Below are 19,110 nucleotides of genomic sequence, written 5' to 3' on the forward strand. Positions count from 1 at the left end.
AGATGGCTTGTGAACTGAGGGATCAGAAGAGTGCCAATGAGCCAGACCTGTTTCAATAGAATTGATAAAGTGCTCATTTAGTACAATTTAGTCTTGGTTAAGTTTACAGGTGACTTGATAGACCATGGATTACTGTTTGCATGAAAAATCCTCCTTTAAATTCATCCCCTTTTGCACTAGCATGTTTATTAGCTAGTTGTTGAGTTTTGTACATCCCTAGTGCTAAAGAAAGTATCCAGCTCAAGAAGCATATCCATGATACGTAAGCGACACAATGACATGAACAAGAAGATAACAATAGCTCTAACAACTCAATAACAAGGAATAAGAACTTGACAAACTCAAGGCAGATTCACTCCAGTTAACACACCACCATGCTCTGCTTTTGAGCTACTCATGAGAGATCATAAAAGGGGCAGGACCATTTGCTTTGTACATACAACGGGGACCATAAGAGACATAATGAACATGTTATGGTCTTAAAGGGATGGTACAGTAGCTCAAGCGTTCCTCTTTCAATGCCCATTTGAACCATCTGCATTCTGCCCTGAGGGTTTTGACCTTCAGTTTGCTTACGCAGCAGTAGCTTTTTACAGGACATTCTTCATTGCACTGATATACAATATTGCTTTGTGTTTTGGTGTTAGATCCTCTGGGTGTAATAGGTCTAGTGCACTGAAAGGTTTGAAATATATGGGGACATTGTGTTTGTTGAAAATCCTCTAGAGGGTTTTATACTCATATAGAATGATGATATTGTGTTTGTTTTGTTGGCCTTATTTTTCTGGTGTTTCCACCAGCTTCTTCTGTGTGTTTACTGTTCATCTCATTGGATTCTGATCGAACTGGGGCATTTTCTGCTTTGTGATGTCTTGATGACCCATGTTAATGTTTTTCCATGAGGTGATGGGGATCTCTAAAAGAGTCCAAAAAAAGTAACTGGAGATCACAGAGAATTGAGAAAATGGAGCAGGAGGCAGTAAAATGAGATGCACCGATGAATACAAATCATAAGATTACAGCGAGGATTAGGCATTAGGTTTAGAAGAGCTACAGACCTTGAGTGGTAAATGCATGCCATTGAATTCCTGATGTTAACACTGCCACAGCATTAGCATAAAGCGTGCATACTATACCATATTTTATTTCTAGATTATACAATTTACTGGCAGTGTTTTCAGAGTAAAGATGTGGGATCAAGCTCAACACCTTATCTTTCATTCTCAATGCTACATCACAGTTACAGACTTTAAACCCACAGCTCCTGGCCTGAATAACTGGTGACTACAATCAGTCAGTAAAAAGCCCCAACAAAGGCCAAAGGTAAAATATTGCTGATGGCTCATGTCAAAGAATATGCAGCTTCATTCCAGAAATATTATTCACCTCTGGCCTCCGTACAGCATGTGCCTAGTCCTGCAGAAATTACTCTGTAACTATGCTTTGTTTCTCAGTAGAAGTTGTGCATAAGTAAGCTAATTATAATGGAAATTATGTATTTTGCCTTATTCTTTAACACCTTCACTCCTCCATCCCAACTGGATAGGTAAAGAAAGGGCATAAAAGGCAGCAGACCTTGAAAGTGTCAAAATGTTGGTGTACATGAAGGTCTTGTACAGTTACAGTCCTTTGCTTTACACTTCAAATAATAATGACATCTACTGAAAGGCACGTGGAAGCTTGGCCCCCTCAGACCTTCCAAGTCCACATTTTGGTACATGCTTTGCTCAATGGAACACAGTGGGGCAAATAAGGCACTTCAAATTGTTCTTCTATGGCATCAAGGTAAAAACGTCATTTTGGAACATTTTGTTTTTAAGATTGTAAAACAAAGATGACCAACATTTGAATCTCTTAAACAGAACAACATTTAAATCTCTAATAGGATAAAACTGGCCAATTTTTAAATCTCTCAAAGTGCCTTGAACACTCTGACATGTGGTACTGATGTATGTGCTAGAGGATCACTCATTGTTGCATATTGTCATATTGTACATCCCTAGAACTTGCTCTGTAGTAAAGCACATAGACATTATAGAGATAACATTATGGCTTTCTGTGGAGTTGCTTTGAAATGATGACACAAAAGTGTTCTACATCAAGTGTGTAATTTGAGAAAAAGCCACTATAATGTCTGTGGTGGTTGCTGCCATCATTTCTGAAAGTGTGTGCATCAGCATCCAGACAGGCCATGCCAAAAGACTCTGTCCCGTGGCTCGGTCTCGACCTGTGGTTGGGAAGAGAATGTTGGCAATGCTCTCAACCATCACTGACAACACCTGCCATCTGCTCCATTGGACTGTTATTACACAGAGGAATGCGTTTGGCATTTGGCTGCTACCTTCACAGTGTACTCTCATACGTCCTGTTTCACTGTTGCTGTCAAGCATGACTTGAGTGTTTTCTGCTGCTCTTGCTACCTACAATATTTGATGCAGTAATACTTGTGTGCATTTGAATCATGCGTCTGTTTGAAGCTGCAATTGCTTGCATTTTTATGTATGGACTTTGTCGCAGAATGACAAATGTAGAATTTGGTTCATGAAAATCCTTCTAAAATTAAGAAATTGTATGTGCAAATTTCTTCATTCATAGTGCTGTTTGTTGTTTGAGACTATGGGTAAATCTCTGACAACAGGTTTTCAAGATTTTATTTACCCTCAATATCTTTAAGTGTGTTTGAGCAAGCAGTCTGTTCAGCTGTTTAACATGTGTCAGTTAGCTTAGTTAATTGTAGATAACATACAAAAACCACTAGCATGGTACATGATTTGTAAACTAATACATTTTGACATTTGCATTACATAACCATCTCCATATATTTGACTTTCCTGGCATAGTAAACTTGCTCTATAGCGCAGCTGGTACAGTATTACACTTGCAATGCAGAGCATTCAGATGTCAGTTGCTCAGTATATACTTCGCTTTGAAATTTGCTAGAAATGCAATATCATTTTGCAAAAATGCACCTTAAGGGCATGTTTTTTTTTTCAAGACACTGTCTGGTTTAATAAACTTCATCTGCAAAGAAGAAAAAAATTATATCGCTTCTAGCACCTGTGGCATGTCACCTGAAAAGTGCATTTTAAAAAAAAATGTATCTGGAACATTGTATTTGTTGCAGAAATTTAGCCAGAGTCACATATTTCCAATGAACCCGGGTTTGTTTTATTTATAGCTTTGTTGTTGTGGATGTAAATTCAATTTGCATATGCAGTTTTTTGGTTTTAGTACACAAAGATGAAGAAAAGAGAAGTGGGGCTGTTTGTTCATTCTACAGTTGAACAGCTAGAACACTCTGGTTTCAGCTCTAATGAATATAGCACCACTGAGAAGATAAGGTGTTGTGAGTGTGTGTTTGAGAGCCGCGGGCTCCCCGGGGAGACAGAAAACTACAGAGACGTGATCCAGGACTGCCACCGTCTGAGTGTCTGGCTGCTGATCCAGTCGAGTCCATCCCTCTAGAGTCAGAGAGAAGACAGATTTAAATATGCTGTTGAGCAAGGGTAGGATGCTGCCAGTCTCACTGCAATATGAAGATATCAGGAAAAATGTTGAAAGGGGTCACACGAGAAATCACATTTTCTTTGATCTTTTGAGATAAAAGCTGCAGAAATGACTTGTTTTGAAAACCTCAAATGACGTCAGATACTCAATACATTAACACATTTTCTTAAAGGCACAGCAGCAACAACAAAGATTGGGTTATGACTCATGAAAACAAACAAACAAACAGACAAAGCCTCTGGGATTTCAACTGCATGGGCGGAAAAAAAATATATGTTATAATATTATATATATATATATATATATATATATATATATATATATATATATATATATATATATATATATATATGTATATATATATATATATATATATATATATATATATATATATATATATATATAGGTTTTTTTTCTCTCTTTTCTTTTTGCTTAATATTTTTGAAAACATGATATTTTTTTGAACAAAAAAAAAATCTAAAAAAATTCAAAATTCAGCTTTGATCACAGTAATAAATTACATTTTAAAATATATTTTAACAGTCCTTGGTGAGCAAAAGAGACATTTAAAAATATTTTAGTGTAATAGAAAATGGCAATAAACAGTAATACTTTACAATAAGGCTTAAATTGTTAACATGAGTTCAATAACATCAAATCAAAAGATCTGTATGTTAACACCTGAGCTTACATGAACTAACAATGAATAGTTGTAGTTTTATTAACCAATTGTAACAAAGATATTAAATATTGTAACAAATGTATTGTATTTGTATTTTTAATGGATTACTAATAGGACCTTATTGTAAAGTCTTACCCAATACATTAGATATTCTGGCTCCATGAAAAATCCTCTTCAAAAATGATTGTCCTGACTGCAAACTCACATTCTTTATTGTGGAATAAAACACTTACATTTGATGATCTAATCAATTCCCAATGGATGAAACCATATATTTCATTTTGTTTCACTTGGAAATCCATCAAGTAAAACAGGCTGCATACACAGGTTTTCTTTATTGCATGCTTGGCCTTCCTTTCTTATTCATCTCAGCTGAAAATGTGGATTCAAGCTTCATTTGAGAAATCACCGCTTTTGAAACATACTGCATGCAGGCCGCGTCTTTCCGAGGGTCAGTTCAGGTGAAGGCTGAGGATGTGTGTCTCGTCCGTGTAGGAGGCTAATGCTGCTGGCGCCAAGCCTCTCCAAACCTCCATCTGTTTACTTCAAACTGTCTGCGTCCCATCTGAGCCCAGTCTGCTGTGTGTGCACACGCACTCTAACAGATCTGCAGCCATTAAAAGCTGACGCACTATACAATAGAGACATTACATTATGTATACTGATAACTGTTATTATTCTTATTGAATACAGTTAAATATGAACTAAGCTAATGCTAATTTTAATGTATTCAACCAAATAATAATTTGATGTCTATATGCAGTCTGGTAATTTTATTTTTTTATTTTTTATTATTTTATTTATTATTTGTTATTATTAAAACTGCTGTAAGTACTGTAAGATTTAAATGTATCAGTCCAGTTTTTCTGTCACAGTGTGTATCTATATTATCACACAGGTCTTTATATAAAGTTGGAAATGTAAAAGTGACTAACTTTATTCAAATACAGTACAGTATGCATAAGATGACAAATACTTAATAGAACCAACTGCTTAATTGCTTGTGACATCACAAAATTTTAATTATTTTATCATCCATAAGACATAACGATATTGTAAACATTAAAAGCATGGTTTTCTGTGAAGCTGCTTTGAAATAATGTGTTTTGTGAAAAAAAAAACAAAACAAAAAAAACCTTTGACTTTATTTATTCTACTGCTATTTACAACTCATATTATTATAATATAATATATTATTATATTATACAACTTTTAATTTGTATCTTTCTGTATATTTTATCCCCAAAAATATCTAAATATCTCATACGAAAAAAAAAAAAAAAAACGATATAGTACACAAACCACTAAATCGATTAGATTATAAATATCAAATCTCATTCTCCACCCATTAACCTCTTTTATCATGACAATACATCCAACTGTCCAAAAAAAAATCCTAAGATTTTAACATTTACATATACTGTATGAAATGTGTAATTATAAAAAAAATAAAGTGAGGTTAACATTTAGAAATATCTATTCAGCTTTATGTCATGAAAAAGAATGAATCAGAGTACTTCAACACAGCTATTTTGTAAAATGTATTTAAAATGCAGTGCAGTTTTGGTCTTTATTATTATATATTGTTATCAATATCAATATACAGCAATACATGGTCCATGCATATATTGTATAAACTGTAGATTCTCATATATGAAAATGCATTATTAAATATATTGCATTATCTTTTCTAGTATATTGCCATATATTTCCATATATTGTTCACAAATTTGTCTAAATTTGTGTTAGTGAGCGCTTCTCTTTTGCTGAGATAAGTTGTGGCCTAGTGGTTAGAGAGTTTGAATCCTAACTCTAGGGTTGTGGGTTTGAATCTTGGGCTGGCAATTTCACGACTTAGGTGTCCTTGAGCAAGGCACTGAACCCCCAACTACTCCCTGGGCGCCGCAGCATAAATGGCTGCCCACTGCTCCGGGTGTGTGTTCACAGTGTGTGTGTGTGTTCACTGCTCTGTGTGTGTGCACTTTGGATGTGTTAAATGCAGAGCACGAATTCTGAGTATGGGTCACCATACCTGGCTGAATGTCATGTCACTTACTGCACAGGTGTGCCTTAGGTTGGCCACAATAAAAGGCTACTCTAAAATGTGCCACAGATGTTGCAAGTTTTGAGGGAGTGTGCAATTTGCTTGCTGACTGCAGGAATATCCACCAGAACTCTTCGCCGTGAATTGAATGTTCATTTCTCTAATGTTAGCCGTCTCCAAAGGCGTTTCAGAGAATTTGGCAGTACTTCCAACCGGCCTCACAACTGCAGACCACGTGTAACCACATCAGCCCAGGACCTCCACATCCAGCATCTTCACCTCCAAGATCATCTGAGACCAGCAACCCGGACAGCGGCTGCAACAATCTCATCTCGACCTGACTGCAGTTCATTGTTGTAATTGACTTGAGTGGGCAAATGCTCACATTCGATGGCACTTGGCACGTATGACACTTTGTAGAGGTGTTCTCAACACGGATGAATCACAGTTTTCACTGTACAGGGCAGATGGCTGACAGTGTGTATGGCGTCGTGTGGGTGAGCGGTTTGCTGATGTCAACGCTGTAGATCGAGTGGCCCATGGTGGCATTGGGGTTATGGTATGGGCAGGCGTATGTTATGGACAATGAAAACAGGTGCATTTTTTTGATGCCATTTTGAATGCAGAGATACTGTGATGAGATCCTAAGGCCCATTGTTGTGCCAATCATCCACGACCATCACCTCATGCTGAAGCATGATAATGCATGGCCCCATGTTGAAAGGATCTGTAGAGAATTCCTGGAAGCTGAAAATATCCCAGTTTTTGCATGGCCAGAATACTCACCAGACATGTCACCCATTGAGGATGTTTTGGATGCTCTGGATCAGCGATGACAGTGTGTTCCAGGCAACAGGCCACAATCAACAACCTGATCAATTCTATGTGAAGGAGATGTGTTGCACTGCGTAAGGCAAATGGTGGTCACACCAGATACTGACCCCCCCCCCCCCCCCCCCCCAAAAAAAAAAAAAAAAAAAAACTGAAAAACTGCACATTTTAGAGTAGCCTTTTATGGTTGCCAGACACACTCCTGTGCAATAATCATGCTGTCAAATCAGCATCTTGATATGCCACACCTGTGAGGTGGCTGGATTATCTCGGCAAAGCAGAATTGCTCACTAACACAGATTTAGACAGATTTGTGAACAATATTTGAGTGAAACTGGCCTTTTGTGTACATAGATAAACTCTTTGATCTTTGAGTTAAGCTCATGATCTATGTACATAAAGATATATGGAGATATATCCCAATATAAATGTACACATATTGCATATAAACATACTCTCACTATACAAACTATAAGTATACAAAAGATGTCACTCCGGCAGTATCCATTTAAAAAGGTAGTATTATGTATCATTTAGATACTAATATGTACTCTTAAGTTCTAATATGTACCTTTAAGGGAGGGCCTGCACCCTTTAGAGGTAAATAAGGTACAAAAGTGACAGCTTTTTCTTTTTTTGAGAGTGATAGTACATACATGTTTAGACATATTTATACACACAGTAGCATATTTTATCACATGTGCATGTATATATTTAATGAAGTGCATTACTGAAAATAAAATTACATTAATGTATAAATGTAACATAACTTAATAAATTGATCATTAATAGATAAGGAAATATGTTTCCTTTCGCAAGGGATTATTATTGCTGTTATTACAATGACATCCCAATTATTAAAGAATCTGCTCATCTCTGTAGAACCAGCAATCATCAGATATGAAGATGTGATGTTGTAGTCAGCGAGGTGCCTGTTTAATGGAGTCAGCCGCATGTGCAGGATGCCAGCGGGATATGAACTCTGTCTGTGGAAACTCAGGCCACTGTAGCAGCAGCCTTTAAATGTCTGCTCATTTAGCACCTACATAAATGTGAACTATGGAAAATCTTTGGGTGTTTGCTTTTGTCTTTGAAATTATTCAGCAAGGATCATATACTGTATGATCTTCACCCCTGAATGTCTTTCACTAAATGCCATGAACTGCTCTGAGTCATGAAGGCTGAAGATACAAATGCAGTGTTTACTCAAAGAATAATCCACAATCATGATCTAAACACAGGCAAAGGCCATATAACAGCAAAACAGTCCAAACAATAAATATAAATACAAACAAAGAATAAACCAAGACCCAGTACAACAAGAAATAATTGCTTAGAAAAGCTGTACTTAACACATGCAAGTCTTCGCCATGAGTGACAAACTGAACCAGGCTCATATGGGTTGAGCAGACAGGGTTAACGAGACACAGGTGCAAACAATAAGTGCTGATGAGTCCAGGCAAAGGATTATGGGAAGTTATCAAGGACACTCCAGCTGGTGATCGTGACACTAAAGGCTTTTGAATATTTTTTTTTCCATCTTATATTATATTTAAAGACATTAAACTCAAATATACTGTACATCTGATTAATATTGAATAAGATGTATAATGCATATGTTAGTTACTGCATTTCCTCAGCTATCATGGTAAATAACTTTTGGAAGGAACAGCTGCTAAGAACATGGAACATTATATCAGGATTGTCTCGAATTTAATCAAAATCTATGAAGAAATTCAGGGGACCTGTTACCACAACTTAAATAAATGATTTTTTTTTTCATAGAATATAAAATTGGGACAATCTTGATATTATGTTTCACGTTCTTAGCAGCTATTCCTTCCAAAAGTATTTTACCATGGTAGCTGAGGAAATGCAGTAAATAACAGCATATACAGTATGAGGCTTCTACATCTGATCCGGTTTTGTGATTGAGCGTGAGCTGATTTCAGGGGAGTACGACGGACCCTCTGTGTGTTTCACTAGCATACATAAATCACCCTCACCGCAGTCAAGCCTCTCTCTCTCTGTTATGACTCTCTCTTTGTTATGGTTCAAGCCTCCTTTGCTCTTTTCTCTGAGGATTATCAGAACAAAACTGAATCGAATGCAGCTCAGCAGAATAATAAGGCATTCAGCTGCCTGGCCTGACACTTGGCGTGTAATTAAGGGCCTGGTGCTGCCGTTTGATGCCAAATGAAAGAAAATGGCCTCGCTCTCTCCCACTGATTGCTGCCTGGCATCTTTCACCTGAGTTTTCCAGCCGTCCCGGCATTGTGCAGCCGATTGTGAGTGTTTGGGTAATTGCTCTGTGAGTGAATGACGGCTCCTATAGATTGCATGGCACATGCGTCGCTGCTCTCGGGAAAAGTACCGCAGTACAGTCTTTTAAAAAAAGTACTAATAGTACTTTACATCCAGAACAAGATTGGCTGAGGTGGCTGATAATATATGCTATTTAGGAACAATTTGCAAGAACAGGATGTGATGCAATTGCGATGGAGATTGGCAACTTTTTTCTTTTTGTGTGTGTGTGTGTGTGTGAGATTTACTTTATTTATTTATTTTTTGCATTTTTGCAAAATTAAATTTTTAAGATTTCATTCATTTCCAAGTTTGGAATGCATCATTTTAAAATTCTCTGAACTTTCCAAGCTGTGATGACTGTGGGAATCCTATTTAAATCATTGTTTTAGGCCTTTAGACGAAAATCAAACCTAAGATGCATTCCAGCAAAGGGATTCCCAAAATAATATTCAAAACCAGCATCTAATTAAGACAACCTCTACACAGCCTGTTCACGTGTTATTCCTCACATGTTCACATCAAAGAACCTCAGATGACTTCACAAATAAGACCCCTCAAATGCAGTTTCATTAAATATTTTACTGCTGAATAAAATGTGTGCTTTCTCTGTGTGCTTGTTATCGTGTGTGTGTCTTTGTTCATTCGGTTGTGATCAACGTGTTCAGTTATGAACAGGTCAGACAGTCTAAATAAGACATATACTGTACACAAAATAATCACAGAAAAAAAATATGAAACAAAAAAAAAGTTCTAGCCAGCAGTTTGGCATGTTTATGTGGCTTCCATTATTTTATACTATTGCTGTCCAACACTGTATTAGGACACTTGAACGAGGAAGTGAAAACATGCAAGGATTTGGGCTCTGAATGTGTCAGAAGGCATAATTTGTGCTGTTTAATTTTTAGTAATATTTTAATATTTCATTTACTGGACTGAAGCAACATAAGTTTACTTGATTATCCATGAAATAATGTAAGCACATAAAGAAAAGCACGTCAAATATGCACTTCTTTAACTGAAGAAAAAAAAAGTGTAAAATGTTGGACACTTCATGCACTTAACAGTCGCAAAATAATCTTTTAATACAGTAGAGTACACAGTGCATAGTTTTAGTGCATTTGTAATTTGGGAAACAAATTTGGGCTCACAGTTGTACAGCTCATCTGAAATTCTGACATTTACCCTCATGTCATTCCAACCTGAATGGCAAAGTTTGGCAGATATTCAGACTGTATTCACATAGTGATAGGGGACCATGGATGTCAAGCTCCAAAAAAGCAACATACTGGTATCAGCTCAGTATGTTTCAAGCCTTCTGAAGCAATATAATAAGCAAAAACCAAAGCTTATTGACAGATAATCATCTCCTCTAAAGCAGTCATTTCTGTTGGTGTTTGCTGGTGGTCTGCGGTGAAGTCTTTATGGCCAGTTCATCTTTGCTGTTGTTAATTGATCATGTTTCTTCATTCCAATTAGGAACTTTTGGATTAAGAGGACATTGGTTTCCTTGATCAGCACTAGAACTGCAGTACTGTTTCTACCCCTTTTTTTCCAGTTCAAAGACATTCATTTTACTGGTTTGTTTACTTAAAATGGATATCAACCTGATTCTGAAACTGGTAAAAAAAATTTGCATTCTATGGATCTCAAATGATATTTTCCCATTAGCCAAATCTTTGGATTAGTTAGTGGACCCCACACCTCACCGGGCTAAATGCCATTTGTCTCATTATCTCATTTTAAAATGCTCAGACAAATTCTAATTGGAATCCCTAAAGGCATTTGTTTTTTAACATAGAAATTGTGCAGTTATTCTCTCAGTTTAGGTTTGAAAAAAAATCGATTATAAGGCCAAAATGATTGAGGAACATGATTTCTTATTAATATGATTTTTTTTATTTTATTTTATTTTTTTGTTTATTATTTATTGTTTAGTTTTATTCAGTTTTTTTAAAGGGTGTTTTCAGATGATCAAAAGTGACACTAAATGCTTGATTTCAAATAAATGGTGTTCTTTTAAACTTTCCATTTATCATAAAATCCTGAAAATTGTATCACAGTTTCCACAAAAATATGAAGCAACACAGCTGTTCTAAACATTAATAATAATCAGAAATGTTTCTTGAGCAAAATATTAGAATGATTTCTGAAGGATAATGTGATATTGAAGACTGGAGTAATGATGCTGAAAATTCAGCTGCACATCACAGGAATAGATTACATCTTAAAATAGATTATAGTAAAAAACAGTTATTTTAAATTGTAATAATATTTCACAATACTACCATTTGTACTGTATTCTACAGTAGATCAAATAATATAAAATCTTAATAAAAATGTGATTTCTGTAATGAATTATTTTATTTGAAAAAAAAAAGTATTTAAATCAAGAGCTTAATTTCTTGCGGATAAAATCCTGTGTGTGTGTGTGTGTGTTTTTAGAGAGCTTTGACAGAGGAGCACTGGTGGAGAGCCCTGCAGTTCTGATATTAAGCATGCTATCAGGCTCCCGGAGGGGCCCTTCATTGTCCCACCACACTCCACGGCAGCACCACTAACACATCATTTGTTAGCGCCTGCTTCACTGGTTTTAATTAGTGTCTCTGAATGCAGCCGCACAACAGAGGCTCGAAAAAATCAAACGCCACTGCTCCAAATTTGTTTGTACCTGCTCCAGTTTCAACCACACAAGTTTCTATCTTCACACAGCCAAGCAGACAAGAGCTGTTTGAGTTCCTCATCTTCCCTCAAAATATTTTCTCTGTCAGTATAATATTGTCTGCTCCACAACCTGGCAAATGACATGTTTTGCAGCAAACACAACGAAGAAGTTGTATTTAATGTGCCTATCCCTGCTGGTATTGAAAATGTAACATAAGACAGAAACTGTGTGTGATTTGTGAACATGTGGTCTATAATCATTTTGACTGGAAAAGCAGAATGAATGTGAAATAAAAGCAGTTCCTCTGTCTCAACTGCGGTTTATTCCTCCTTTAAACAGAACCGGCGAAGGCAGAATTAGCTGAATCTGTCGTATTCTAGATGGAATGGGGAAATAAAGCTAACGAGCTAAAGAAAAGTCACATTTCACCATTGATTTTGGTTAACTTGAAGCTGAGAGTGACAAATGTATGTGTGGAAGATATTAAAACTGCTACGCCGCTGCACGCTTCCCAGTGTAAATGTGATTTGCAAGCTTATTTATGTCTATAGTTACAGGTTTATATCTTTTTTTCATGTTTCAGAAAATGAAATTGGAGGAGGTGTAGTTACCTCTTATCAGTCGTCTAACAGAGAGGGCCGTGGGGCAAACAGAGGTCTGAACCAAAGAGCAATTAAACCGTCAATTACATCAGGTACCACTTCACACAACTGACTTTTTTTTCTGTCACAGTTAACTGTGGATTTTCTGCTACTAGCAGACTTGAACATGTCCCTCATCTGCCATTGGTTGGACAAACAGATAGTCCCGCCCTTCACTCATGCCATTGGTTGAGCCAATGCTGCTGTTTTGAGCTTGTCTGCATACAAACAGGTGTGTATTCCAGAAAGCAGGGTTAACTTACCGTGAACTAAACCCTGAACTCTCTGTTAATTAACCCCAAACCTTGCTTACTCGAGGTATGTTGTTCCAAAAATGCGTCCGGGAGTAAGTTAATTCAACTCAGAGTATGTTCCTGATTAAGACTCAAGACATTCTCAACAGAGCGATGAATCGACGAGTCACTATAGAAACAGACGCTAAGAAAAAGCGCGCCAAGCTGTTTCTTTCTTCTTCTTTTGTTCATTAGTTGTTTATATGCTTAGTGCATATCGCCACCTTATTGATGACTGTGCAATTTTTATTTTTATTTTTTCATTTAAAATTGTATCCTTGAGAGTGTAAATTACATTGTTTGTTTTATGCTAATTATATATTAAGTCATATCAGATATGTATTTTGATTTAGAATGTACACATTATAGAAAATGTCAATCCATTTGTGAGATAATATAAAATATAATAAATAAAATTAATAAATAAATATAAGTTAAACATTACCTTGTCATAATGTTTTATAATTTATACAGATAACTCTTATATATGCCAATAAAAGAAATAATCATATTAGAATAATATATTGCCTTATTTATTACTTATATTAGTGCTTCCTCATTAACATGTCAAATATATATATATATATATATATATATATATATATATATATATATATATATATATATATATATATATATATATATATATATATATATATATATATATATATATATATACCGTATTTTCCGGACTATAAGTTACACTTTTTTTCATAGTTTGGCTGGTCCTGTGACTTATAGTCAGGTGCGACTTATTTATCTAAATTAATTTGACATGAACCACGAGACATGAACCAAGAGAAAACATTACCGTCTCCAGCCGCGAGAGCGCCCTCTCGCGGCTGGAGACGGTAATGTTTTCTCTTGGTTCTTGGTTCTAAATAAATGCAACTTATAGTTCATATATGTTTTTTTCCTCGTCATGACGTATTTTTGGACTGATGCGACTTATACTCAGGTGTGACTTATGGTCCGAAAAATACGGTACACACACACACACACACACATATATATATATATATATATTATAATCTTGTGCGGTATCTGTCACGCCCACCGAAGGCTCGCTGAAGTGAACTGTCCCTGGAACAGATGCTGCCCCGGAGCAGGTTAAGTTCAGAGAGTGTGCTGCTATGACTTTATAACATACCCTGAAAAGTGACCTCCGTATTTGGAACCGAAAGTTGAGGTTATCCGCTTACTTACTCTTAAACATACCCGGGTACATCACATAACCTGCTTTCTGGAATACCCCCCAGATCAATGTTTTGGGGCAAAGCACTGTTACAATTTTTAGGAAGACAAATTTCAAATGACTTATTTTGCACATCAAGCTATCCACCTTACTTTAATGTAAGCCATTTGTAAATGGAACAGTTCAGGCTTCCATTATTTTACATGGACAAAAATAGTCCATTCTGCTTCTTGATGTTGAAGACTGGTATTTAGTATAATTTTATTAGAATTCATTATCATAATCATAAATTCTCTGGTTTGTAAATAGTTTTACCATTTACTGGGCTTTGTTATTCTTGTAGTTATTTATATACAGCAACTACTGAATCTGAAATTTTGCACATTCACCAAAAAAAAAAGGAATGCTAAATAAATTGACATGAGTATCCCGTTTTATAGGAATGGTCCACTCACAAATTTAAATGTTTAGAAAAAATCTGTACCCTCAGACCATCTCGGATGTAGATGAGTTTGTTTCTTCATCAGATTTGGAGAAATGTAGCATTGCATCACTATGTGCACAGTGAATGGGTGCCGTCAGAATGAGAGTCCAAACATCACAATAATCCACACCATTCCAGTCCATCAGTTATTGTCTTGTGTGCATTTTACATTTTAATTTTAACTTCAAAGTAATCCATAATAACACTTCCTCCAGTGAAACAGTCTTGTCTGAATTAAGATAGAAATCTGCACAGATCAAGCACCGTTTACAAGCCGAGAACAGTCTAAAACAGCTCTAAATAAATGTGTGAGTGGATATTGATGTTAGAGACAACAAATATACTTTTTCACTTGAGGAAACATTATTATGGACTCATAATAATTTGGCACATTTTGGCAGGAATTGATGGTTTGAAGTTAAAATTTAGTTAAAAAAAGTTCGACCTTATTGAATTTGTTTCGTACAAACACATACCTTTTCAAGTCACAAGATGTTAATTGTTGGACTGGAGTGCTGTGGATTATTTGTGGATTATTGTGATGTTTTAATCAGCTGTTGGGACTCTCATTCTGACGGCACCCATTCACCGCAGAGCATCCAGTGCTGAGACACTGATGCAATGCTACATTTCTGTTGCAATTTTCATTTCTGGGAGAACTATTCGTTTTAGTATTTTAAAATAAAAACATTTAACAGTCATAAATATAGGTTTATGTTACAAATAAAAGTGTTTATTAAAAACTTGTATTGTTTTTGTGGCTCTCTGCAGATGGAGGTGGATGTAGCAGATGAGAAGCACCATCGCACATGCTCAAAAGGTATTCTCCTTCCATCACTTACACATAACACACAGATGTAATGTGGCGATACGGTCAGACTGGTCTTTTATTTGAGGGGTAATCTAATCTTCCTCTGCCCTTTCAACTGACCTCCCACATCCTCTGTCTTCTGTCTCTCTCTCTGTGCTCCTTCACAGTTCCCCTGGAGCCAGCCATACAAGAGCTGTTCAGGTCAGTGTTTTTACAGATTGAATCACACACACACACACACACACAGACATAAACCCACAGGCTGGCAAAGAGGTCTTTACCTGGATAATAGCTGCCAATAAGCAGTGTTGTGATCACGCTTTCCTGTTCTGCTGTTTTCCTTCCATCTGTCAAATCCATTTGGGTGATGATAATATAGTGTCACTTTGCTAAGCTGCAACTATTTGTCTGTACAATGACATATGGCTAATTTTTGCCAGAGCCAAGTAATACAACGATTTCCAATACACACTTCCAAACCTGAAGGTTGTTCTAGACTAATGTAACACTCTACAGCATTTTCCCAAAATGGTGTGAGAACTCTACACCTCTAGTTATTATACATTAACAAATATACTGGGTGCATATTGCCTACTATTATTTGTTTATAGAGCTAAACAAGGCTTGAGGTCGACAGCATCTTTTTGAAATAAATCATGAGTGGGTCTTCTTTGTAGGATCAGAACTTCTTCACACACTTGGCATCCTAAAAACAATCTGGTTCAACCTCAGTATTTGGACCAGGACATTCTTGCAAACATGCTTTCAAAATGACTCGGATGACTTTGTTCTTTATACTGTGAACACTCTGAATTCTTTAATGCATTTATGATTTGACAGATACATTTATACAAACCAACACACTGTAATTCAGTTCAGCTCAATTTAATTCAGTTGTATCAGTTCATGCATTCCCTGGGAATCAAACCCATGACCTTAGTCTCGCTAAAATCACCAAAGCTCAATTCACTTGAACTATGACAACCAGAACAAATGAACTGGTTAAATGCAAATGAAAAAAAAATGCATTTTTATATCAAGCTACTCGAAAATCATGGTTTCCTGTTTAAATCTGTTAATTTCAGTTTGTCTAAAAGAGAGTTTTATTGTGGGTTTCGTTCATTTTTATGGTGTAGTTTTTTTGGTTGTTGTTAGTACCTAATTGAGAACAGAATGCATATTTTACATTGCAATAATCATTAAAGACTTTCAAAGCTGACCTTAATTATTTTAAGTAAACTACATTAAACATTGGCTAAATTTTGTATTATTATTATTATTATTTTAAGTAAAAATGTGTCTTTTCTATTATAGCAAATTAAAAATTGTTTTGCAAATTGTTTTGTTTATGAAATATTACATTGACCAACATTAATTTTCTCAATTAATACGAGCTGATAAAATACTGATACATTTCATGATTTCATACAGTAAATGTGTTTCTCCAAGTAAATAAATTTTAAGTGATACAAATTACATTTCACAAGGACTTTTTAGTAAGCATATTTCTGTGCATTTCAGTCCTATTTACATGTTTATAGTCCAAAATGCTTTTCAAGCTCATAATTTACCAGCTGGAAGGATGACATACTTGTCCAGCATTTTAAGAAGAGCATTTGTGTCTTTGTGCCAACTGCAAACACGGCCAGCAAACAGTCTCCATCTCTGAATGGACATCTGTTGATGGATTTTTGTCTGACAGCTTTATATGTTTGGCCTAAAAATGTAACTAAAAAAACATTCGGGACACCTGCATGCAACAAATAATGGCAGAGAGCTTTCATTGTATAAATAAAATATATTTTCACTTTTAGCTTTTCTTAGTTTTAGTTTCTAAATTTCTTAATTATAGGAAAAGGTAAAGAATCAACAGGATTTTCATAACTGATCTTCAGTGACCCTTGTCTGAATCACACCTGACTTCAGCATCTGACAGCTGGTTTGATGGTCACTGGACATTTGATGGACAGCTGGTTCTGTGCTGTATTGATTGGCATTTTGGAGAAGAAAGCCTGGGAATGAAAGGTAGGGAAAGATGTAGGTGAAGATTGCATTACTGTGCACCCGCTCCCTCTCTTTGATGTCACCTCCACCAGCAGCTTAAAGCAGATAATTAAAGATAAACAAAACAACGGTTCAATCATTACTATCAGCCTCTCTCTCTCTCTCTCTCTCTCTCTGTTCCTCTATCTTTTTCTTTCACGCTTCAGATCATTTCTTCTTGAGCTGGTGGCTTCTCATTTGCATGCTTATCGAAGTGTTTTGACTATCCAACGGGAGCTGCAGTGCTAAGGTGGGATCATTAATATGTTAATTAGTCCTTTTGACACTTTGCTTAAGCTTGTGTACAATGTGCTCCTCATCCGTGACTTCAGTCACATACTCACTGAATGTGTGCACCCTCCATTAATCCATTCGCCTCTGTTTTATGGCCAATATAAAAACTTACACACACACAAACTTATTAATTGAAGTAGCCACTTGTAGGCTAATATTCCAGTCTCCAAAATAATATTGTTATTAGCCTAATACTGTATTGCTTATGCATTTATGATTTAGGTCTTTTTGTTGGAGAGTAGCTAACTAAAAGCAGTGACACTATTACCTCAAGGGATTGTCAAAAACGAAGATTTCATGTTAATCTGTTGTTCGTTCCTGAACTAGACTTCACTTGGGAGCACCAACCGACACAATGATCCCCTTTAACGTTTAACATTTCATATCTTAGACATTTGTGCCATACTTCCACTGGTGGCAAGCAGCTATAAAATGAGCCATTAAAACCCGTAACACACATTTGACAAAAGCTTGCAGTGATCTAAACTCTCAGACCGCCTACTCAGATTCAAGATTACTAGTTTCTGTTCCCCCGCACTCAGTTTACTCGCGGCTGAATGACTGACACGGCTTCGCTCTTGTAGCAGGCATCAGCGCAGCCGTCTGAGGGGGCTGTGGAATTACAGGAGCCTGCAGACAAACGGCTCGTCTAGCAGACCTTTGGCTCCGTGAGAAGATGAACGAGGAACCGATCTAAACTGAGAGGTGGGGGTGCTGACAGGAACAGGTAGTCATCTCATCATGAGGGAGATTAGTCACACCCTCCTGCCTGGCCCGACCCCAGAACCCACCTCATGTACCTCGTGAGATCAGACATGCAATTATACAGGTGCTGTGTAACCATGGCGACACAAAAGTCTCCAGTAATTGTGTGTAAAATGATTTGCTTTCCTTCTAGATTCAAATCTGCAAGTATATTCTGTAGAAGCTACACAGCTTATGGGTGAATTTCATGAAATGTGTCCAGGTAATATTTCATGCTGAAATCAATAGACAATATTACATTTTGATTTTATATATATATATATATATATATATATATATATATATATATATATATATATATATATATATATATATATATATATATATATATATTATAAGCTTTTGTGCATTGTAAAATTGCATTGCTACTGTAAAGCAAAAATGAATAGTTTTTTACTACAATATAGTAAAAATTACTGTTTTAAACACTGAAAAATAGAAGTAATTATAAAAAAATCTGCATTATGTTTAAAAAAAAACGTATTTGAAGGAGAAAACTGCTTAATTGTCATGACCATTTTATATATATATATATATATATATATATATAT

At 36.0% G+C, this 19,110-nt stretch overlaps 1 protein-coding gene across 5 annotated transcripts in view; it reads left to right on the forward strand.

Moving 5' to 3' along the window:
- Nucleotides 1-19,110, forward strand: part of LOC113060381 (myelin transcription factor 1-like protein) — a 146,173-nt gene that overhangs the window by 36,096 nt on the left and 90,967 nt on the right. For all 5 annotated transcript variants that reach the window (XR_003278239.1, XM_026229246.1, XM_026229248.1 and 2 more), the window contains 3 exons: nt 12,617-12,727; nt 15,418-15,466; nt 15,625-15,658. Coding sequence is in view for 4 of the 5 variants with exons in the window: in XM_026229246.1 (XP_026085031.1) it covers nt 15,418-15,466; nt 15,625-15,658 (83 nt within the window). In the remaining variant the exon portion in view is untranslated. The remainder of the gene's footprint in view (nt 1-12,616; nt 12,728-15,417; nt 15,467-15,624; nt 15,659-19,110) is intronic.

This window comes from Carassius auratus, chromosome 42, assembly GCF_003368295.1.
Source record: "Carassius auratus strain Wakin chromosome 42, ASM336829v1, whole genome shotgun sequence".
Classification (NCBI taxonomy): Eukaryota; Metazoa; Chordata; class Actinopteri; order Cypriniformes; family Cyprinidae; genus Carassius; species Carassius auratus.